We start from the raw sequence: 24,123 nt of genomic DNA, 5'->3' as shown, positions 1-24,123 counted from the left end.
TCACAGGCACATTTTACCAGGCTGATTTACAAACTGCAAGAGCTCCAGCTAATCTTCTCTCTGCTCCACCAAGGAATAAAAGTGGATGTTGCTAGGAGTGCTGATAGTCCAGAAAATAAAAAGACTTGTTTTCTGTTTCTATGGTTGCAACAGCCCTTAAGAAAGAGATAAATTTCCCTGCAACGACTAACTGCATATTCAATTTAAGGTAGATCTAGTTCCAGATTCCTGAGACAGAACCCTCTACCTGTTCCCAACCCCACAAAGCCAGAGCAGCAATATAGAAAGTTTCTAATCTCAACAGAATTCAGTGAGCAGCACGATTGGTTTGGAAAATAAACAAACAAAACAAACAAAAAAAAACCAAACCCACAGCAAATTTCAGCCTCTATGTACAAAAACAATGCAAACAAGTGGAACATTCTAGTTATATTTTGTAAAACACACGTTTGGGATCAACAAAACATCAAACATCCAGACCCTAGATTACAAAAAAAAAAAATATCTATTGCCATCTAGTTGTCAACCCCAAGTTTAGACAGTCCTTGTCGGAAATCATGTAACTCATCTATCTTCCCGTCTAGTACATCTAAAAAATTCTTTAATTCAGTTTTAAGGTTGGTCTGCCTATGTTTGCTCTCTTCGACTTCTGTCCTTAGCGTTCTGACTTTCTCTTCAAGATCTTTGTTCTTTTTCTCAGCAGCCTTAAAGACAAAAGAGACAATAAGATGAATCATAGAGAAGAAGGATGAAGAGCATTTAACAGGGTAAAGCAACAAATGGCAGCCGAGCGGTAAAAGTTTGCTTCGACTTCTGCAAACTAAAACGGGCATCTCTGAGAGCAAGTGACATGTGCGAGTCAGATCAAAAGGAAAGCAAGCCCACCCAGGGAAGGACACAGATTAACTGGAAAAGATGCTTTGCATCAGATTTTGTCGTTTGGTTGATATCTTAAAATTCAGCTGGATTTAAATTAGGCACACTGCATATATTTCTGTCTTTGCTACAGTTGCAGAATTAGACACTGTGCCACCAATTACATACAGAATTATCTATGGTGGTTTAACCTTGAAAAACAAGCTTAGAAATACTGCCTGAGGAATAATATTGCTTTTTTCAGCACTTTTGGATTTATTGTTCTTTTTATTAAAGTTCCACTTTGTCTGAGCACCCAGGCAGGGAACAGGGCAGCCAGGTAACGCTGCCCTTGCTGCAGTTTGTTTTATTATTTTCCCTTCTTGCTAAGGCTTCTGCCTATCGTTCTCCGTTTCATGTACCTAAGCACGTGTTTATTCTTACCAAAACCCACAGATAACATATTTTTCCATACCAAATCGAACTAAATTCATATTTTAACCATTTTCACCATCTGCACTCCTCGACAGCCTTCTAAATGATTTTACCTTGTTTAGATTATCAGAGTGATGGCTTATTCTATTGATCAAATTTTATTTCATTGATGAGGCTGCTTAGATTTGTTCTCCTTTCGTGTATTAATTTATTGCATTTAACGAGCCCCAACTGTAACAACTGATGGCCAAAGCCCAGCCTCCGGCAGGGGCAGGACTTCTGCAGCCCACCCAGCTCCGCTCCCAGCGAGCACCTCCCAGGAGAGGAGCCACATAGGCAAGACCAAGGCACAGCGAGCCGAGCCGTGCTTTGCTGAGGAGGAATGAGGCAGTGTGTAAATGCATCCTCAGGTGAACTTTTTTCCCTGAGGGTGCGTAGCTATGCTCATCTGCTTCTTTCCAAAGAGCCTCCCCTGGTGCTGCTGCAGCAATCAGCCATGGGCCTTGGAGCGCTGCTCGACACTCATGGCTGCGGTGCGGCCCCACCAGCCCAGAGCTGCAGAAATACATATCAACTATTTTAAAATTAACTTCATCGCTAAACTGTACCTGTAGTTGTTGAGATACAGATTCACATTCTGACATTAGCTGTGGTATAATTTCACCCTGCTTTCGCAGCTCTTCCAGTTCCTTTGAAAATATAAAAGGAAAAAAATATTAATGCAAGCTTCAATTTAGAATATAAAGAAAATTTGAGAATATGAAACGACTTTGCATATTTTATTGTATTCTGCACAGTATTCGGATGTAAAATAATCAAAATAGCATGTCTGCATTCCAAAACACATGCTAATTTTCTACTAGAATACATTTTCACACTATATATTTGACTTTGTACTTCTAAAAGAGACAACGTAATCCAATCTCTAGCATGCAATGCCATTAATTATATTAATGAAATCTTAATCTAAAACACATACCTATGCAAAAGATATATTCAATAAAAGAGAAATATGAAGGGCTGTAATGCTACAAGCAATTTATAGATGGTAGCAAAGAGCAAATTAAGCATGAATTTTCAATGATATATGGCAGCAAAAGAAGGCCAATGGCATTACAAGCTGAATATACAGAGGCATCATTACAGAGCACAGCTGTAACCGGCTCTCCTCCACTGTACAGCTCTGAGAACCCCCCCGAAATTTGTATTCTGGCATCACTACCAAATAGCTGAAAGGAGTTACTGAAAAAAGCAATGTGACTTGATAGGAGATCATGTCTCTGATGGAAATTAAGAGACATTAATACCACAACTGAACACCACCAATGCGGGTAGTAGGGAAAGACTCAAAGAAAGCCTGTACATTTTACAGAAGGATTGTCAGAGCATCTGAGAAGAACGTTTGCAGGTCCAAGAGAAACTCTGTGCTTTGAAGAGAGTGCATGAGCCTCCTCCAGAAACTGCCCATGTAGGTAGGTGATGGTCTCAAGAGTAAACAGGGGTATAGCCTCTCTGACGCTGGACGGCAAAACCAGACCTATCTGAATGGTAGATTTCTTGGCTACGAAACGTGATTTCTTCCCTAATAGGTGAACTTAGGGCACAGAATCCATAAGTCAAGCTCTTCCTCAGAACTAGACAATAATGTGATTTCTCAGGTTGCCCTGATTCCCGTGCATATATATCTGTACATACATAACTAGTGCCTGGGGGCTCACAACTGAAAATATAAATATATTATACTATATATACTCACTACATATATACACACACTACTATACTGTACACTTACTATATATAGTATAATGCAGTATGTGCATATTTATATACATACTATATATACGGTATACATGGCACATGGCATCTGGGATATATGTAAAGATAAATATTTCCCTAGATAGCTCTGACCTGACTCCTGTGTCTTTAAATTTCTCTCTCCTTCATGAAGAGGATATCAGCAGCTCCTCTTACACAGCAACATCCATGAGCAGACTTCATGCTGGTTTGAATTGCAAACCATGAAAAGGTTACTTATGGGTGGTTTAGACCTAATCAAGAACCTGCTACCGTAAGTATGCAGTCTGAAAACAAGTTAGTACGTTGTCAGTGTAAATGGAAGATAGGCATGTAATATTCACGAGTCAATCGATTTTCTGGTTCATTTGGTATCATAAAAATGTGAATCTTGAGGAAAACGCTGGCAGAGAATAAGGGTTGTTATACATGCTATTACCACAGAAAGGTTGGGAAGAAAGCATGATGTTTTCCTTCAAAATAAGGGGCTGAAAAACATATTATATTTATAACAGTGCATCAAAATCCATCTCCCTAAACTATTTCCTTGTGCCATCTTAAAAATCTCTCAACAGTACCGCTTTTAAGAGCACCAGTAGAGATGCTGTAATGGCACACAGCAAACTTTACTGCACCTGCTGATAGCTTTTTCTCTTCAGCCAGCACAGAGCATTTGGTCACTGTAACAAAGGGAAAAACCAAGGATCCCATTATTTTCCCCACTGTTCAGGGGCTCCAAGCCATCATCGTCATTCTCCTTACAAAAATGAACACGCTGCACATCAAAAATGACAAACTGGTGTACTCTAAATGAATCTGAATTCCTCACTCTCGGCATTAGTCTTGAGATCAGAGGGAGACTGTAAAATGGCAGAGCTGAAGGCTACAAGCCATCCGGCTAAAGAAACAGGACTTGTTATACAAACGCCGAGTTATTTTGTAAATGATTGTTCTGATGTTTGCGGGAGTTCAGGACATGGAGATCAGCAACCAAAACTCTGCCCTCAGCACAGGTCTGTCTGGCTTTGGGCAACTTGTTTCACCACTCCAGCTCTTCTGTTAGGAGTAGAGTGTTGTATAAATAACAGTATCGTGTTTGTTAAACACTGCCAAATTAAAGCATGTTGTCACAGAGCATGAGACATCACAGAATTGAGATTGAGGAACTCTTTCAAACTATTGCTAAAGAGTCATACATGGAAAATCTAGAAATGGGTAACACCCTGAGACCTTGGGCTGCTTCTGGTTGTAGGTAAGCCGGTCCATAAATGTACACCTCAAGTGAGAAGCAGAAAGAGCCACTTCAACTCTAAAGTATGTCATTTCTGCGTGCAGGGCACTTACCAGCTCTTTGTCCTGAAGCTCTGTTTCCAGTTCCTGGAGACGTCTACTCAGCTGTGCATTTCTTTCCTTCTCTTTATTTATCTCGTTGCACTGTTCCTCCAGTTCTTCAATCTTTAAGAAATGTCAGACATTAGGTGAAATTTTTCAAATTTCTGGAAATTCAGGGCAGATCATGGCTGATGTAGAAGTGCATTGCTCCACTGAGCAGAGGGAAGCACGGACAACTTTAACTTGTCATGGATCTGTTTCCTAGATCATAGCACTTGATTCGCTGCAACAAAATTATCTCTTCTTTCCTTAAAAAGAGCCAATTTACACATCAACTAGGAAGCCCTGGGACTGTGCTTACTCTCTCTCACGCAGTATCTCATATAATTACTCAAGAATGCGCAAAACACTGAGTTGCTAAAATAAGTAGGGCTGGGGATAAAATCTGCACTTCGCTTCTACGAAACCAACACAAGACTATAAGGGATGGGTTTTCTTAAGGCAGCAAGGAGAAGAAATCTCTCCAGTGCTCCCAGCTTTACCTCCTCAGGGGTTGCTTATTATTCTAGATGGAGTGTGAGGGACATAACATCAAAACTTGGAGGAAGAACCAGTTCAGAGCAACGTACGCAGCTTTGTTCTCCCGCCCAGGGATGTGCTTTGCTGTCTCCATACTTCCTCCTGCCAGCTCTGGACTTTGCTCCCACGAGATGCACTTCCCACAGGCTGGCAGGCCAGCTCATTAAAGTATGTATTTTAATTCTCAGCTTCATGTTGCTTTGGGATTGTAACTTCCCTCATTTGAAGGTAGAGCAATACGCAAAAAATTCTGACCCAATTAATAAAGGAGAAGAAACTTCCCAGGGTGCTGCAGTGGTGCAGTGTGAGCACCAAGCAAGGAACCTACTTGGGGGAAAAGCTCAGAAAACCTCTCTGCATAGAAAAAGACAGCACAGTACACAGACAGCATTGCTGCACAGCCTGGCTAGTCACTGGTACGATGGCTTTGCAGCTGTAGTAGGGCAGTGTTTTGATAATCTCTTCATATCTAGGCTACAGCTACTGAGATGTGGCGTGTTTCATCAGTTAATGTTAATCAGAACAACTTTTTTCTGCAACAGTACAAAAGAGTAAACTGCTACAAACTAGTCAGTAATTAGTAGAAAACAGCAAATGATTCTATTTTCTTATAACACACTGTTCCAGTCTCTCACTTCTCCCCTATCCAAAAGAGACTGGATACAGGAACCCAAGTCATGTAATAATTAATACTAATTTGTTAATGTCACATCAGTTAATACAGCCCTGATTTGATCTTTGATTTATCACTATGCACACCTAAAATACTTGTGAATAGACAGAGAGTGTCTGCCTGGGGAAAAGGTTGCTCCACGCAGATTTCCAGTGCCAACAGGCAACCCAGGCCACCTCCAATGCTAAAATACTATTTGCAGCCTAGTGACATACGAAAAGATACAAAATTCCTTCCCCTCTTTCAAAGCAAACACTAAACAACCAAAGATCCCCACCAGACTGATGCAACCTAATCTCTACGCCAAATATCCCAGTGATCCATCTAAGTGAGCAAGGAAAGGGTCCAGCTTTTTCAATGACATTTAAGATGAACAGAGTGAAATTACCGCTGCGAGCAGTGCTCACAGAAACCAGGCTGTCCTGTGCCCAGGTTGGTGCCAGCACTGCATGGGGCTGCTAACAGCTCTTGACAGATAACACAGTATTATTTGAGAGACAATACCAATGACTACTCTAAAATGAGGCTTTAAAAATGTAAACTTATCAATCTTTCGCTGCTGTAGCCGCTGCTCACCCTCATTCTTACACTACTGAGAAACCTTGTGCTCAGTAACAGAGGGGTAAAGGCCTTGGACAGTGCCTCTTGGCAGGTTTCTGGACAAGATGCGCCCAGCGTTCGCACTGGAGGACCCGGCTCCCAGCCCGCAGCGCTGAGGACATAACTCACATCCTTGTTCCCCTGTCCACCGTTGGGATTTGCTTCTAATACTGAGTGGTTCCCAGCTTGGTTTCCTGTGGGTAACCAGGCCATAACCTTGCCTTCTGCTCATCCATCATCTGGCAGTATTTAAGTGAGCTTTGAAAAAGATACGCAAGAGTAAACTCACTTTTAAAACCTTCCTGTTTTATCACCCCAGCCAGCAACCCCTGCTGACCCCAAGGCTCCCAAATCAAGAGGCAGGGAGCTTCACGTGATGTGGCAGCACCAGTCCTCCCGCTGATCCCCAGCCCTTTGAACTTCCCTGCCTGCTGTGTGTAGAGGAAAGCAGCTGCCTTAACACCTCCTTTCAAAGACAAAATCTGTCTCCTAACACACACGGAGATAAAGCAGTAGAAATCCAAGAGAAAGAGCAATGGTGGGAGCAGCTAACTGGAAGAGACTTCTCTCCCGTGGGTACGCTCTGCTACCTTGCTCCTGAGCTGGTCGTTCTCCTCCTTGCAGGCTGAGAACTGCTTCTTCCAGTGCTCGATGCTGGCTGCGGACTCCTGCAGTGCTGTGGTCAGCCGGGCGTTGCTCTCCCGCAGCGTCTGCAGCTCCGTCTCCCACTTCTTCACGTTGGAGGAACTGAGAAAACCAGGGTGCTGTTAAGTGGCTTCACCTTAGAACCTTGCATATTGTTACTCTTTACCTGACTGCAAACTCATCCACCCGTGGTGCGTGTTTACCAGTAATCTGTCATTGTAAGATTGAGCGTACTCAGATGTACGTAACTGAATGTAGACACTGCCCGCCTAAGGAGAATAGCCTTAATTTGACTGTCTCTGCCAAAACGAAGGGATCTATCAAGTCCAGCAATGGTGACCTGTGCTGGTGGAACAAAAGTCCTGCTGTGGAAGCAGGTGGTAGCGTGAAGCTGACAGCTGGCATCTCCACCATTTGCAAACAGGGGTTCTCCTCTGGCACTGGGCATGGTCTGTGCTCACGTCCAGAATGGCACGGCTGTGCCTCGCTGAGCACTCACCACAGCGCAGACCAGAGGACGTGGTACCCATGCAACACAGTGACCCTACACATTTGCAGATGATACAGTAATTCAGAACAGAAGATGTCAGGTAGTTGATGCTACCTATATTCGATTATTTTTTTAATACTCAGCCTTAAATACAAAAGTGTTACATAATGCTGAAGAATTGAACTATTCATTCTCCAAAGCTTCAAGCTGCAACGTAGAGCATGAGACCAGAGAGCGAATGGAAAGAAAGCTTTGAAGCTCCCCACATGCTAGTTGCTACTTGCCTGTGGAAGTGTCTTCAGCAGGAGGAATAAGCAAACGTTGTGATTTGAAATACCTTAGGCTATTGAAATGTCAATAAAGAGAGATGAGGTACTGCAAATGTAATATATGCAACCTTAGAATTGCTCACTGAGTAATGCTGCTTATGGTGCTGCTGCCTTATTTTTAAATAGCTTTATAAGAGTAGCTTGATCCTGTCAGATTTTCTTTCCATTCACAGATATATTCACACGCAAGAGGCAGACAAGGCAAGATCCCAGTAGAGAATTACGCTATTTTAATGTTGTAACTTTGCATATTCTGATGCCTGTATATTCACTATGGCTGCAGATGACTCTTCTCAGTGTTTTCAAATAATTTATTGAAGCACATAGGAAAAAATGTGGCTTCAAGGGGTATTGTCCACAGCTTTAGAAACATCCTTGTAAGACTTCTAAGCAACCTAGTGAAATGATATTTCTCACTTCAACTTTTTACGGTTGAGTTAATTCTCTTTTATAATTTTAAATATCCATATCTGTTTCCATCAAAGTAAATGTAGCAAACTCAAAGAGGAAGAAGAGATTGGCTTCACATGTTATCAGTAGCAATTGCTCCCCCATGGCTTTAACATTATTTCTGTAGCGTTAAAAGTTCACAAACGAAGGTGGATATAAGAGTTGGCATCAGCAAAATAAGAGAGATCTTATTTCACCATGAACTAGAAAAAATGAAATGGTAAATATCTCTCAACTGGATACCGGGAGGAACTTGCTAAAATCTGCTCACTCATCCATTCTACCGCATCATTTTCAATTAATGAAATTACATTTGAATAATTTCTGTTAATATCATTAGCCATCACAAAATTACAGCATGCTATTCCAATGCAATTTAGGTATTAAAGGAACTTCACCTTTGGGCTAGAGCAATTTTTAACTTATCATTCTCAGACTTGAGGTGTGCCTCAGCAGGACCACCATGTGATGCCTTCTCATCATCTGTTCCGTTCACACTAGATGCTCGAGTGGAAGATGGTGTTTCACGTCCAGATTCCTGCAGGACAACACACAAACGAACAATGGGTTTTTCCTGCATCTCCTGCAATACCACAACACCAATTTCTTTGCGGTCTTGATTCCACAGCACCCTGATGAGACCTAAGCTACGTATGCTATCCTGGCAGAGCAGTGGTAACAAACACATACCCTTTACATCTTGGCTGCAAAGCTGGTCTGTTTAAAAAGAATTAAAAAATGATAATGATAAACAAGTTAGAAGTTTAAAGTGTTCAGAAAAAAAAATAAAGTGTTTTAACTGGCAAGGCTCATATTTTCTAAAGGTTGTTTGTTTTTTTTTTAAGATAATGAAACAATACAGTCCACATGGAAGCACACAAAGTCCAAATCAAAAATCAAAAAAAGAAGATACTGCTCCTCCAAAGAGATACCATTCATACACTTCTTGGTGCTCATCACCAACAGAGAACAAAGTGAAACATAAAGGCCCACGACCAAAGTCTTTAACGAGTACCCAAAGCCAATCTCTCAGATTGATATTTGTGGACTCCACAAACAGGGTTAGCTACAAGACTAAGAGCATTCAGCAATTTTTTTTCTGATCATGCATCTGAATTTCTCTCTGATCAAAATTCATCTAAGTTTCCTTCGAACGTTAGCCCAGCCCAAGAACGCCTGCTGAACGGGGTTCACCCTTACCTAATACAATGCATATGAAATTACAGTCAAACATACAGAGAGACTGGACAACGCTTAATTTGCTCAACCTGTAAGAAAGGCAGATCTCTCTGGACACAGAAGCACTTGGCTATATCGAAGTGTGCTGTCTAGAAAAGCGTATACTACAAATACGCAACATAAGCTTCTTCCGCTCGCTGCCTGAAGCGCTGCCCCTGCTCCCACACCACAGCTTGCCATCAGTCACACCTTGGCAATGAAACACTATGGCCACAAAGTCAGTCTCTCCTGTGGCAAACTGAACTACAAAAGGAGATCAGACAGATGACAAAAAGAAGTATCTATCTCATTGAATCTCATTTACTGTCTGCTGAAGCTCTGCATCAACTTACTTTCCAGAGACCCAAACTATGTGTAAAAGTACAAACCAAAGGATAGATACCTTTTCAGGTTATTAAGAAAGTTGTAACAGCTCAAGGACTGCTGAACAAAATTAGACAGAAATAAAGGCAAAGAGCATGGATGGATGAAAAATGTTCCTCTGACAATGTTAATGTCCAGCAGCTGACAATTACCTGCGGCAATCTTCATTTTATATACTTTAAGCTTGCTGCCAGAAGCTGGTACAGTCCATTAGAAAATTTAACTTTAAACTATTTATGCTGTATGCACACAGGTATTAAAGCTAAATTACAAACCTGGGAATGATTGCTTGAGGTCTCAATTTTCTCTTGAGATCTGTCTCTTGCTAGTTTGGCAGCTTCTTTTACTTCTTGGAATTTCTCTGCAAACTGGAAAAAGCATGAACAATATTTATGAAAATGATTTATCATCTATTAAACTGTTCAGATTACTATATTTATATGGTTCATAGATCTCCAAAAGTGAACAACTAATTTTGATAATTTAACATTTTTGGCAAGAAAAAACATCTTAATTCTTTGGCAGGGAGGTTCTTTCAAAAGGAATGGGGGTGTTTCTAAAAGAGAGACATTTCTGTAGCTCTGGCCAATCACAGTAAAAACCCATGGAGAAAAAAAAGGAGCTATTAGGGGTTGTGGTTTGATTTGGTTTCATTTACTTCCTCCCCCTCCTCTGTTTCACTCGATGTTGACAGCCTATTAAAGTTGAAAGCATAAAAGACATATGTTTGGATAAAAAAAATTATCAATGTCTTCTCTTCCCAAGAGCAAGTCAATTAAATTAAAGAATGCAAATGAGCTCATGACAAACTGCAGGACACGAGCAAGGGATTATCAAGCCATAGAAAAAAGGAGAAAAAGGTAGATCTGAACGTACGATGGGGCCATATAAAACCACAGCTTTTCTGGTCTAATTTTCTTGTTATTGGCAAAAATAAAGGTAGAAGACGTCAGGGAAAGGCTTGAATGCTTCCTGTAAGAGGGTTATATCAAAAGGGGGAGGCAGAGGAATGGAAAGATAAAGGTGGAAAGTAACAATCCCAATCTTTACAAGTGGCTGTAGGACATCTGCTCTGAAGCCATCCTGGCACTTTTGAAATACAAGTATTATCACAGCCAGTCAGTGTTTCAGGGCTTCAAACACTTTAAATGGTGCTTAAATTTTTAAAAGGAGGATTGCAAAGATGGAAGAAAAGGCGTAATTCATAATTTATTTTTTTAAATTAAGATGTATGCAGTATAAAAATGGGTGACTTTGTCTTTCTACGAAAGCAGCTTGGCCTTGCTTGCCTGTGCTTTGAGAGACTTGAAATGCTAGAAAGGAAATACATATTAAAAGCAAAAATATAAATAGATTTATTTTATCGCACAGTTTGTGAGTAAAAGTATTGCCATTATATCCTCAGATAATTCAGAACACTTATGACAAAATTGTAAATAAAAGTATGAAAAAGTCATCGTATTTTATAATCAGGGAATGGGAAGAATCATTATCCACTTACTAATCTTATCTCCTGTCTTTTAGATTTACAGCAGGTATTTAGCATGCTCTCTCTCAGCCAAATACTGGGACTATAAAGACTGATAAAACCAATCTTCTCCAACTGGTCTAAGAGAAATCTAGATTTATACGTGGAGGCACCTGTGTTTTGTATAACACACACAAACGTAAATTTCCAACCAACACACATAAATCATTCTTAAATTCCATGGACAAGCACATTCTCAAAGCTGAGTGAAATTTTGGGTGCAGGCTGTGATCTGTGACGATCCTTATGAATGAAGATCAAACTCTTGAATCCAGCTGTTGAAATTGCAGATGCAAAATGTGTGCTTTTGGATGGCAGTAGTTGCTATCCAATGGCACATGCAGTCACTACATGCACAAATGACTTGATTACCTTTGTAGCACTACAAAGATCAGTAGGAACAACTACATTACATTTTCACCTTAAGTGATTTAGCTCCATCTTTACACAAAATGTAAATGTATCTCCTGCTGTGACAAAACAGCTATAACAAACTGATTATTTCTAAAATATTGTATCAATAGTAAGTTCTACACTTGGGTTTCTTGCAAATAGTAAAGGGCTGGTTTGAGTCTGTCTTTTACAATAAATCTTTATGGGCAAGTATGAAAAATTTATGAGGGTTCTTCATGGACTACATGAAATATGAAAAGACAAAAAGAATTGGAAGTGATCTATCAAATTTTATTTTTGCAGCTATCTTCATAAAGCACACAGGAGACTGCTGTGAAAAATTATGTGAGCTGAGAAGAAAAGGACATTTTTCCACATTTCCATAATAAAAAAATTGTATATGACTGAGTAAAGCTAATGTTCAGTATAAAACTGGTAATGATCTCATCGTACAACAGAGTTCAGTCATGTCTCTAGTTTACCAACACATGTATTTAACACATTTGCTTTTAGAAAAAAGTACTAATAACTGAATTTTTTGCCATCTTACTGACAGATCTTTGGCTTTAAGAGTGAAAATATTACCCTTCATTGTCATCATTGTTACAAACTCAAAGACGTCTGGAAGAGAAACGGTGGTGAAAAACCATCTCTGGCTTTCGTTTACCCCATACACTTGGAAACAGTCAGTCCATAGAGAGTTCTGCTGCCGCTTCTTTTGTATTCTGAGCTAATTAATACCTGCTATGTTTTACTAAGAGTCTATTTTTGAAAGCTACAGAGGATCACTTGGCTTGTTATGAAATTAAAGCTTTTCACTTGATTTCTTTTTTGAGCGCAACAGGACGGTGGTGACAGCCCGAAGTTGTGTAGCATTACTAACGCTGATCACTACAGGAGCAGACCAGGCATTTCTGAAGTGACCCAGGTCCCAAGGTCATCTCTGAGAGTGATGGCACAGCCACAGTGCCTAATCACTGGCAGAAATTAGAGAGATGCTTTCTCTCCAGTAACTGATTTCTTCTGTCTCAAACACAAATAACTGATACTACAAAATCATATGCCACCTCCAAAACCTAAGTTGACTTTGAGCTATCAAACCATTGCGACAACAGGGAGCGCATTTAAAACGTGAAAATCCTAGTCAAAAAGCAAAATAATCTTCTGTTTAGTAAATGAAAACTTGGTAAATGGGGTCTCAAGGGGCAATGCATATATAAACACCGAAAACCAACTAAAAAAATCATCATGCTCCTTCTCCTTCCATCTTTACTCCCTTCATCTTCCCTTTCTTCCACCCTTATCCTCAGGCAGGCAAAGTTCCCCAAAATTAGCAAAAAAAAGACTGCAGCAGGAGAAACGCCAGCTAAACATCACTCCAACAGTCCATCATGGATTATATGATGTGTCTTCCCATGCCCCAGGAAGATGTGAGACTAAGCCGCAATATTGAAAGATTTGCTGCTACCAATGCTCGTGAAGCCTTTTAGTCGAAGGCTGCTGCAGCCCATGAGCCCTGTTTGATTATGAGTCTTGGCCAGTGAAATTTAATGGGGACTCAAGGATGCTACTGTGCATTCCACAAATTATTTAAAGGCTGTTCAAATCTGCAGCCAGCTTGTCACCTGGAGAGATATATATATTTAAATAGACCTTCTTAACATTTTATACATTAAAAAGCATTATTTTGCATGTGCAAATTTTAAGCTCCTGATCTGGCATAATATTTTACATCTCCTACTGACACATTGTGCTAGTGTCAGATAGATGAAACAGCTGCTCCCACCCAAAGCAGTCTCATAAATATTTCATCACCCTCTGGGTTTGCAGAAGGCTGGGTGATGCGACGGTCCCGTTTGGGAGCACTGCTGTGCCACGACCCACAACACATGCGTGGCTTTGTCACCGTGGTTTTCTCCAGATGCGCCCTTGGTATGAGGCAGATCGGCAGCAAACAAGACTAGTTACTCCAGAAATAATTTGTAATTTGCTCTAGCACAGCCAGCCACTGCCGGCACTGCTGCGGTTGGACCAAGGGGGCTGCGCTGCGTGCTGGGGGCAGGGGCAGGCTCTGCCCGGAGCCTTCTGCCCTACGACACGGTGCCTGGCAAATACCGGACGTACAATGTGCACACATGCATAGAAATCAAGTCCAGTGCTCCCCAGATGCTGGATGCAGTTGCTTTACGATGTGCAAAGGCTGGGTTTACTGGGCTCCTCACCTGTATAAATCTTTGTCCCTATGCCCTTGACTACCTCCAGCTCCTCAGTGGCACGTCTGCTTTGAAGCATCTTGAATGATAGCAGAAATTTTACTTAACCGCTTCATGTGTAAAACACATCACTACCTTTACAGCACCAGCCCTGCCTCTTCATCACAGCCAGGCACGCCATTAATTCTCGTTTGAGTCCCGTTTCGATTTAGCAATGTTTGAATAATGTCTTGAGACCTTTTTGATGCACAGGGTGGGAAGGGAGGGGAAGGAGGGTCAGCGAGTCCTGCAAGAGGGGAAAGGACCCTGAGTAGGTACATCAACTTTAAGCCCTGGGATTCTCCCAATCAATGTGGATGGTAATTAGGTTACTAGGTCACTGAATAGAGTTTTCATTAATGGCTCATGTTTAATTTGAACTGCTTTTCCCTATAGGTATGGATTAATGCTTAAGTATCTCAAGAGAAGCAAGGCATTAGAAAGAGGCAATATCTTTTATTAGGCCAACCAATATACTCAAAAATGCAGGCGTTTCTAGGCATGCCAACCTCTCGTCATGTCTCATTATTATTCATTGTTTTCAGCAGACACGTTTCAGTTTCATTTACTTATTTATTTAAAGTCAGGACTATTGATTTCTGGTTTAGGGGAGTTTGTGTCCTCCCAGTTCCTGACTAAAAGCTCCAATTACTTCGAGTAAAACTGGCAAGCTTTAATTTATATCTTTTATAAGAGCATAATGATATCAACATAAAATTAAACTTGATTTTACTATTCCCAATACACTTATACATCTGTAATCTCTCCACCATCTCTGAACTTTTGCACTAACGGTTCAATAATTAAACTGATGAGCATGGATGATAAGGGATATCTTTGTCCCATTGCTTTGCACAGTGGTAATAAACCAGGTTTTCTTACATTTTCCAGCTAGATAACTGTCAGATGTTTGGGTTTTTTTAAATAGATCATGTCAAGCCATTTTCAGAAGTGCTCCCCTTAAGCTCCCTTTCAATATTTTGACCATAAAAAGTCTTTCTGCTGATTTGGAAAGCTTTTTCTGCAAGTAGAAGGCTGTATTATCGACAATGGGCTCTTCAGCAGACAGATGTGCAAACCAATCTGTAGAGAAACACAGCTGGTGCTGGGGCCCCTGTGCCCACACGACATGTTTTTCAGATTGGCTCTAGTCTGGTTACATGAACAGTAAAGAGCTGCTCTCTAATACCAGCATTAAATTTATTCTAAGTACGTGTTTGGACAGTTTTGGAGAATATAGTAAAATCTCTCTGATTAGGGTGCAAGGACATCCAAATGTACCTCATGCCTTGTTATATGTCTCATCTCCTGAGCCAGTCTCAGCATCACGCCGCTCCACGCGGCGCATGGTGCATGTTTAACCCCAGCCAGGACCGAGGTACCATGTGGTCACCTGTCATGTTGCAGAGGTGCGACTTCAACAATCTGGGATTAAAAATTACTTACTATCCAAAGGTGCTAATTCTTTCATTTGGTGTTCAAAGGTTGCACTGTATCATGCTTATCTATTACTCAAAATAAACTATTCCCGTAGGTCCACTTTAATCCTCACATATTCCCATACTACTTATTTAGCTACTATGAACACTTCTTTGCCATAGGAGTGGAGAATATGCATAGGTGAAACAAGCAGTCCTCTATGCTTGAATAAGCATCCTAAAACATCACCAGCACCAGTACCTCAATTTTAAAAAACAGTTTTGCATGGGATTGGTGGGATGGCCTTAGCATCCCAGAAGAGCAGATTATTGCCATGGCATCTTTATCGACATCCCAAGTCCACAAATAACTTAACTTGAAAAGTAAAATATGCTTTACCTTTAAGAAGTTCATTTAAAATGAACTCCTATAATGATTCAGTTGATGGAAAGGTCCTTTTTCCATTGCCATGGTCTGCCTTTGCTATTTTAGACACTACCAGAAGCACCTTGTTCTCCTGATTCTTTTCATATCAAAGCACACAAGAGGACAGCAACACGAGAGACCGTGTGCCATGCCCAAGGACACAGCATTGAGTTAACTGACAAAACCCAGTGCCAAGCAGCCATGTTTTAAGTGTCAACTATGTGTTAGAGTCGGGGGTTTTTACTGCATGAAGAAACATCTCAGCCGCTTGACGAGCACTTGGCGAGACCACTAACCTGATGACAGAGGATGTATTTTAAACTGTAGGTTCTTCATGACAAGAGGCAGCTCTAGACTTTACAAGCTTGCTGTTGTAGCCAGTCCCTGGGCCAGGGAAGCGTTGCATTAATACCAAACCCACACTTGGGGAGCAGCTCTGAGACACAGCTCTGCCAGCAAACCTGCCATCAGACCTCCCCAGCTACTCATCGCCTGTCCCTGCCGCAACTCACCACCTCCTCCTCAGGTCGGTGATAAAACTGCTTTGGGTCAGGGCTGCAAATCACATCACTGAGCTTAAATGCCAAAAATGCAGTATTATTTTAACCCAGACCAGTTTATGGAGCCTCCTGAGAGCACGGCCCCACCAACAGTGGTATCTGCAAAACCAGGGCATCAGCGAGACCCGGGGTCTGGCAACTCCTGTACCTGGGTTAGCTACCAAAACAGCACCAAAATGCACGTTTCTGAGGCTGGGACAGCAACTCTCTTCTTTCAGACGCATTAGGCAGCCCTAATGCCAACAGTCCTGGCGTATCAGTGGTTCCCTTTGCTTTTGGTGCTGCTTTCAGCTGAAACGAGCACACAGGGCAGGGAGATGCAAAAAAAATACTTCAGAGTTCAGGTTATTTCTGTAAACATTTGAAAACACAAACGCTTTCAGCCACGCTGGGCAAGATACTGTTGAGATCACCTTGCTAGTACCATTGCCAGCGGTCAGATTTAATTTATAGTTTTGACCACAAAGTTTGCGATACTGCCTGCTTCTGTATAGACAGATCATTATAGGAGGTGGGCAACTTGCACATGTGAAGAGGACTTGCAGAAGCATGCAGCTCAAAAGAGGGTACATGCAATTCTTCATTAACAAGAAACAAGACAGTCTTTGCAGAAATTCAGTGAGCCCCAGTACCTTTGTCAGCTGCTGCTCGGAGGGAAAGCCCAAACCAAACACTGTATTTGCTCGGCTGTCCGCCCACTGGCCAAACTTCTGCGATGTTTTAGTGAAGGTCATGTTAGGTGTTATTGTGCTGTTTATGATCACCTGTTTAAAAACAGATCAAAAAATAATTAAAAAGTAGAACCACATAGGAAACGCATATCCTAGCAACGACAGGATCCTCTCATCCAAGGCAATTAGCAGCCTAAATTGGGAAATTACTGTATTCAGAAGATTTTTTCCCCAAATAAAACAGTTTCTATCTTGCCTTACTTTCAGGTATTATGATGTTTTGTCTTCTTTTTCCAAAGCACTATCACGGTCCTGCAGTCAAACACTGCTGCAGGAACATCACTGAACTCAGAGCAACAGCAGGAACAGGAGCTATGAAATCACCCTGGCAGAAATGCAGACGCAAATTACTCTTTTTTTTCAGCATTACAAAGGCACACGGCTACTCCCACCGTCCCACCAGGCACCAGCAACACCTGCCCTCAGACCAGCAGAGTAAAGGGATATTTCTGCATTTCTCCATTCAGCCTTGGGCCTCCACAAGTAGGATGCCAGAGACATGGCAGAAATTTAAAACAAACAAACAAACAAACAAAACCCGAAACAAAACAACCAAACAACAACAACAAAAAAAAAAAACAAGACAAGGAGAAACTGACAGCTTCATAGTGAGCTTAACTTGGGAGGGCTGTGAAGCGCACCACCAACACCACACATGCAGTGTCAAACAGAGGGCTCTTCAAGGCAAATACCTCTGCCCCTTTACAGAAGTTAACTCATACCTGCTTCCCCAGCAGCAACCTTGAAAGCAACAGTACTTCTTGTAATTAAAGAAATAGCCAACAAGAGGAAGACTGTTGGCATGAGGTCTCTAAGGAACTTAGTGGAACAAGCATAAGATGTAATCTTGCAAAAAGGAATGAGATTCATGCCCATTCATTATCAAAAATCTTAACTTTATTTTCAAGATACATCATTATATGAGTCTAGAGAGTCCTTCCCCTGGAAATTAATTCATGCACAATGTTCCTTCTGCTATCAGAACAGGAGCTTTCTTTAGTAATGCGTACCATCATTTCCAATATGCAAATCATGCATTAATTAAGCCAAATCTGTGGGACAATTTAATTAACATGATCAGGAAGTATCCTGGCAACATCATTTACTATGTATTCCAAGCAGCTTTTTTCCTAAGCTATCATTTACATTTAGCAAAATGTGTGAATTAAATTTACCACCGAGATCTCTACTTGCCTCCATCTCCTACCTAACTTCTGACCTCTGTGCTGACACTTTTATTTGCCTTCTCAGAAATTGCTCAACTTCAGTGATTCTCTCTTTTTGCATCATTACTTTCAAATAAACACCATTTTCTGCCGTTTCCTACCACTGAAAGTTCCACCAAAAGGATCAATCCAGACGAGAACCAGACAGCTGATGCTCCTGAAGTTGATTTGGCATAGGAAGAATTAGGGGAGAAAGGGAGGGAGATGACTGCAGCCAGCGCTGGCCAACACACCCCATACAGACATCAGCTTTCAGGGTCGAAACATCTTTTGAACGGCCAGTCGACAAGCAGAGGTGTCAGCAAAACTGCCCAGACACGCTCTCCTCTGGCTAAGTCACACAACAGAAACACAGCCAATAGAAAATCTAAGTGCGATTTTAGGGATTTGAATCAAGAGAAATCACAGATTTTATGTAGGGTTTTGACAACATGAAGGGAGTATGACGATATGAGGATTGTATGATACAGGCAGTCACAAGAACAGGAGGAAAAGCTACCACCAACCCAGAAAAATCAGGATGCTTTCCAAAAAACTTTAAGGAAAGTGCTATATGCATATTTCTTTAAAAATCTTACATCAGATAATGAACTACTTACAAAATGTTTAGCTTTTCAAGTTACAGAATTTATTTTAGAAGCTATGAAATATCCAGAAATTTCAAGTGACAAAAAGCATAATTTCAGTCCTACTGTGCCTATCAAATTAGGCATCTGTGGAGAAAATCTAATAAAATGAACTTTTATATTGAAAGGCAAAAGCCTCACTCACTGGAAGAGGACTCTGAGAAGAACAAAATTACTCCATACCTCCTACAATAATTGAGTAAATACAAATATATAAAAAAGCACACCAAAGATATCTTTCAGATCACAGTCCAGTGTTATCAAAGACATGATCCAAGGAATAATGAAGCCTGCAAATTGTAAACCAAGGAACACCTTATTGGGCAATGAGATGAACTACATTAGCTTAGCGCCATAGAGGTTAATTTTTTCTATAGCCAGTGCAGAATCCAAGAAAAGGTTGTGGTGATCATACACCTTCAAGAAACTGACAGTTCATCTGTTAAATTTATAATAAGCTGCAATTAATGAAACTGCCTGGAAGCTGGCTCTACTTTTTTTTTTTTTTTAAATCCTCCTCTGTCAATCAGGCATTTCAGAAACGCTGCGTTCCTGCAGAGAAGTGAAAACCTAAGTAAAAGCTTAGGAGATTAAACCAGAGCTCACAGAAACAGCTGAGAGGAGCTGGATGCTGCGGGTACACTGCACTTATCCACGTGTTCTTCCTGTCCATCCTCACTCCATTGCCCCGTTGTGCTCACAGGAAGATGCTGCAACATTAAACTTCGGGAGCATCAGCCTGTACTTTCACTTCCCATGCAAATCTGGTCATCGTTTCAGAGCAGAGATACTACATTGGCCAGAGAACAACCTTGTTGGTCGCATTTAGGAGAAAGAAAGAGTGTCATGATTTCAAGGAACAAAAAAAGCGAGGTTGCAAGTGCTCCTGCCAAGTAATCCAGCCTATAACCTCTCCCAAAGCTGGCTCACCCTCGGCTACATGAGACCAGAAGGAAAGTGCTGCCCATCACTCCTCCATCTCCCAGGCAGAAGGTCTACAGCTGAGGCAGAAGACAGAGGAAGCCTTTGTGGTCACCACAACAGGAATGCTCAACCTAACTGGGAAAATTTTCTTTTTTCATGAAAGGATGAGCCAGAATTTTCAAGTTTCAAAGGAAGAAGGAGCTGAGAGGAAGAGCATAGAAGGGAAAGGGTGTATTTGAAAGTTCCTGTGGGCAGGATGAGCCTGCGGGCTCTTTTCCATCCCTAACTGCAATCCAGTGTTATAATTCTGTAAGGAAAGGCCACTCATCAATTCAAATGGGCTCTTAGAAAATAACTTTGCCTTTGGTCCTCATTCATTTAATACACACATGGTGCAATTCCAGCTGCATCAGAAAACAGAATAAACTTGCAGACTTTCATCCAGGATAATGGATTCAAAAGACAAACTAGTCTCTAATCAAATCTAACCAATGCCTGAAGTGGTTGAAGAGTTCTCCCTAAAGACAAAGGCAAAGAGGAGCATAATATAATAAGCACCTTACAGAATAATAAACTCATTCATCATACCGACAGAGTTGTCTACATGCGGTTAAAAAAAAATATCTGCCTTTGCTCTCATCTACATGCAAGCGTATCAGCTGGTGAACATCCTGATACATCTGCATAAGCCAAACAAAATCTCACACTAATTTCACTTCCTTTGGGAGGAAAACAATCCTGACAGATCTAAATTTTTATTTAAAGATGACACAGAAGAACGTTCACAGTACAAGGTAGCGCTACATCAACCAGAAATGACTTCAGACGTTTAGAGACACACCAGGTATATTCATCAGATAAAAGCGAATGCAAATAAGCTGGCGTAGGGCAGAACGTTCGTAGGCTGTAACACACCCATCCCGCTGCCTTCCCACGGAGAGAAACTGCCAAATAAATCAAGCAGGGAGAGGTCACAAGGCAACCTGAGTGCATAGAAGGAAAAAAAAAAGCATTGGCAGCTCATGCCGCTCGTAATGTATGAGCACTGCCCATACATACAGCTGCCGTTTCTTTCAGGGGATGCTTCCAGTATTTAAAGGGCTCACTTCTCAAACTCCCCGTATTACAACACCACACTCAAGGGGAAAAGCTGATGTGGGTCCTGAAAATACACTTTCCCAAGTCACTGTTTCATTAAGGTAAGGTGACTGGGTGCCAGCTGGCTGCAGTATGGAGGGAGTGGAGCTGGAACAGCACATAGGGGTTTGCCAGCTCGGCTCACTGTGTACGCCCTGGTTGCATCGGCCTCAGCTTGCCAGGTCTGCACGCGGGAAAAGCAGAGATGAGAGCAAGCTCAGCTCCAAGGGGAGGAGAGCCACTATCACGGTGGGCATCGGGAGAGCCACAGGCCTGGCCCCGAGGAGGAGGGCCAGCGTGACAGCAGGAATCGGCCAGGACGCTTCGTCTGATGGGACGCCTGCCAAAGGGGACAATAAGCCAATTCAGCCAGCCCTGTCACAAGCTTCTCTACCTGGGAAAAGACTGAAATAACAGCTATGAAATAGCTAATGAATGTATTAGCCAAGGTACTTTGGAACTGTGTTAAATTAAATCAAAAAAGGGCCCCTTATTCTGGGGCAGGAGTGCCAGATTAGGAATTATGCTGCAATTTCCCCTTTAAATTCATATCACCTGTTACTCTGAAGTAACCTCGACTCCAGAAAAGCCCTAAGGCTCAAGGCCATAGATCTACTCATTAAGAAGTCACTACATTAAAATCTCCCCGTTTCATTTTAACACCTCTGAATATGTGCTTTCCAGTTTGCAGCCCTTGTGAAATTTAATTTCCCCAACGCACCAGGCTGCTAATCTTCAGTAAAGATGTATCCCAGTCTAAAAATAGAATTGAAGAGGGAAAGAAGCTGCTAATCCTCTGGCCGCAGTTATCACAGGCTCAGCAGGTTCTTCCAGCTCATCAAGTCAATGTGAATCAGAAGGGCTTGTGACACTGGATGTGAAGATGAGGAGACAAGGATGGATTTGCAGAGAAATTTTCCCTCTATCCCAAATGTTCAGCAACTCCATCATGGAATTAGCCCACCTACGTTTCCGTGATTTGCCCTGTCCTTCACGACCTACCATCCTCCCTATCTCTGCTGACAGCTTCTAGGCTTACACGTAATGCCTTCCTGCCGGTATGTCACTGCTGATAAACCGATCATCTCAGTTCTAGTCCTACAAAGCCAGCGCACACACACATATTGTTAATAAAGACAGTGCTGTCAAAAGGAAAAAAGAGAGCCCCTTGCTGAGGCCACCTAACAGAGTAGAGCAGGAGCAGCACAAAGACACACTCACAGCTGCGTAAGAACTTGGGGATGAAAGAAAGAACAGCCTTTGGCCAAAACAGTGAACCTGTAGTGCAGGAGGACTAATTATAGTTGTTTTACAAATCAGGGCCAGTAGATGTGAACAAATCTTTCTCCCCACCCTTCCTGCTGTCTTAAAAAAAAAAAAAAGCGCCTGGGAAAACTGCAAGTAGCAACAGCACTTGCTCTAGCTTTGCTTTACCTGCTGCACCTGACATGTACGCGGTGCTTTACCCGGGACAGGCTGAGGGTACAAATTAGACTGGAAGCACTGTGAACATATGTTAAGAAAAGCATTGAGTGTCTCCATTTTGCTGTTCCTCCTGCCCCACTCCATCGTTTGTGCATGACTAGGGGGTCCCAGGGCAGGCAACAGTCAGCAGGACATCTATACCAGACCCTTGCTACGAGTACCCACCGTTTTATCCCTACAGTGCTAGTCAGCCTGGCCAGCTACTGGTTTTCAAGAATTACTGTTCTACACAGTTAACCAGAAGAGAGTAGTTATTTCACACATTGACAGACTCCAAAAGCTTCTATAGCTACATCATGTACTTCTGCAGGAGGCGGGAGCGGAAGGGGAAGTGCAGTGATTCACCCACACTCCGCAAAGAGGCAGATGCCAGGATGCACTGGGAAGCGCAGAGGACTTGCTGCGGTCCGAAGCATTTACTTCCCAACCTGAGCTCCCTCTGCAGAGAGGAGACTCACCTTTTACAAAGCGTCTCACATGCTGCTGCTGCTTGCTTTATGGGGAAAAGGGCCATTTCTACAGTTGCACAAAGCTTTTTTCAATCTTGCATCACCTTGTGTCCCCAGGATAATTCAAAGAATGATAAGGTTCATTTTTAACCCCAAAAGCCAACAAATCAAACAAAGCCCATACAGTTCTTGTCCTTCTTCATGAAAAGAAATGTAAAAATAGTCCCCCTCCCATAAAAAGACTAATAACTGTTTTTCCTTTGATAAAATATTTCTGTTGTAAAGCCCTCACTGAGAACCTGTCCAAATGCAACACAAGTAGGTTCACGATTATGTGAATTCTATTAAGTAAATCTCCTGCTACACCTACTCCACTTTTTCTTCCCAAGGTAATTAACATCTCTGTAGAGTTGGCTTCCCACCTCCTCCACCCAGTCTAAGTCTCTAAAATCTCCTATTTTTGCTTTGACATCTGACTAGATTTTTTTTCCTTTTAGGCACAGCACACACATCCACCCACCCACACGATTCAAAGCACCAGCAGCTGTTTCATGAAGCAATCCACAGCAAGGATTTTCAAACCCTCTACACTGGAACAAATTGTTACCCAGGAATTTCACGCAACATTTTATAAAAGATATAAATCAAGATGCCGTGTGTTATTTTCACATGAGAAATAAGACTTCTAACCTATCAGAGACAGGGAGAAGAATACAGTGGAGACTATTTCTTCCTGGTAACTGAAAATGGGGTGAAGAAGAAAGTTGTACTATCTACAATAGACACAATTAAACAAACCCCATAGATATATCACATTCACGCTTTGGGGGATTTAATAAAAGCATACAGTCTTTGTGTAGAGTATAACCAAATCCCTGTACGAATCATTTAAGCACTGATCATTTTCTGCATCCTTCAAGCTGTATGACAAGAGCTTCACAACCCCAGCCTGAAGGTCTCTTTGCAGAGGTCAGAAATGGCATGGCCACGTGGCATTATTAAAGACTCCTCTACTCTTCAACAATCTACACACTCCAGTGAGTGGTCAGCATTGGGACAGCCTACTGCTTTCTCTCTAAAATCTGGAAAAACCGTCCCTTGGCATGAGGAATGGCCAAGAAGGGCAGGTACATTAATCTTAGGAGATGACAGGATCTACTTGGCATCTTCTAAAGCACCTAGA

The 24,123-nt window shown here is 41.8% G+C and overlaps 1 protein-coding gene across 1 annotated transcript in view; it reads right to left on the bottom strand.

The window, feature by feature from the left end:
- Positions 1–515: 515 nt before the first annotated feature.
- The window catches only part of HOMER2 (homer scaffold protein 2), a 58,090-nt gene continuing 34,482 nt past the window's right edge, over positions 516–24,123 (bottom strand). Inside the window, exons 3-9 of the mRNA XM_086619992.1 lie at positions 16,995–17,126; positions 10,060–10,152; positions 8,581–8,720; positions 6,859–7,015; positions 4,429–4,539; positions 1,899–1,979; positions 516–704 (exon numbers count right to left, since the gene is read on the bottom strand). Of these exons, the coding sequence (XP_086476118.1) occupies positions 516–704; positions 1,899–1,979; positions 4,429–4,539; positions 6,859–7,015; positions 8,581–8,720; positions 10,060–10,152; positions 16,995–17,126 (903 nt within the window). The remainder of the gene's footprint in view (positions 705–1,898; positions 1,980–4,428; positions 4,540–6,858; positions 7,016–8,580; positions 8,721–10,059; positions 10,153–16,994; positions 17,127–24,123) is intronic.

The sequence above is a fragment of the Tauraco erythrolophus genome, chromosome 14, assembly GCF_009769465.1.
Source record: "Tauraco erythrolophus isolate bTauEry1 chromosome 14, bTauEry1.pri, whole genome shotgun sequence".
NCBI classification, from domain to species: domain Eukaryota; kingdom Metazoa; phylum Chordata; class Aves; order Musophagiformes; family Musophagidae; genus Tauraco; species Tauraco erythrolophus.
The sequence above is the reverse complement of the archived record's forward strand: the minus strand, read 5'-3'. Positions and strand labels throughout refer to the sequence as shown.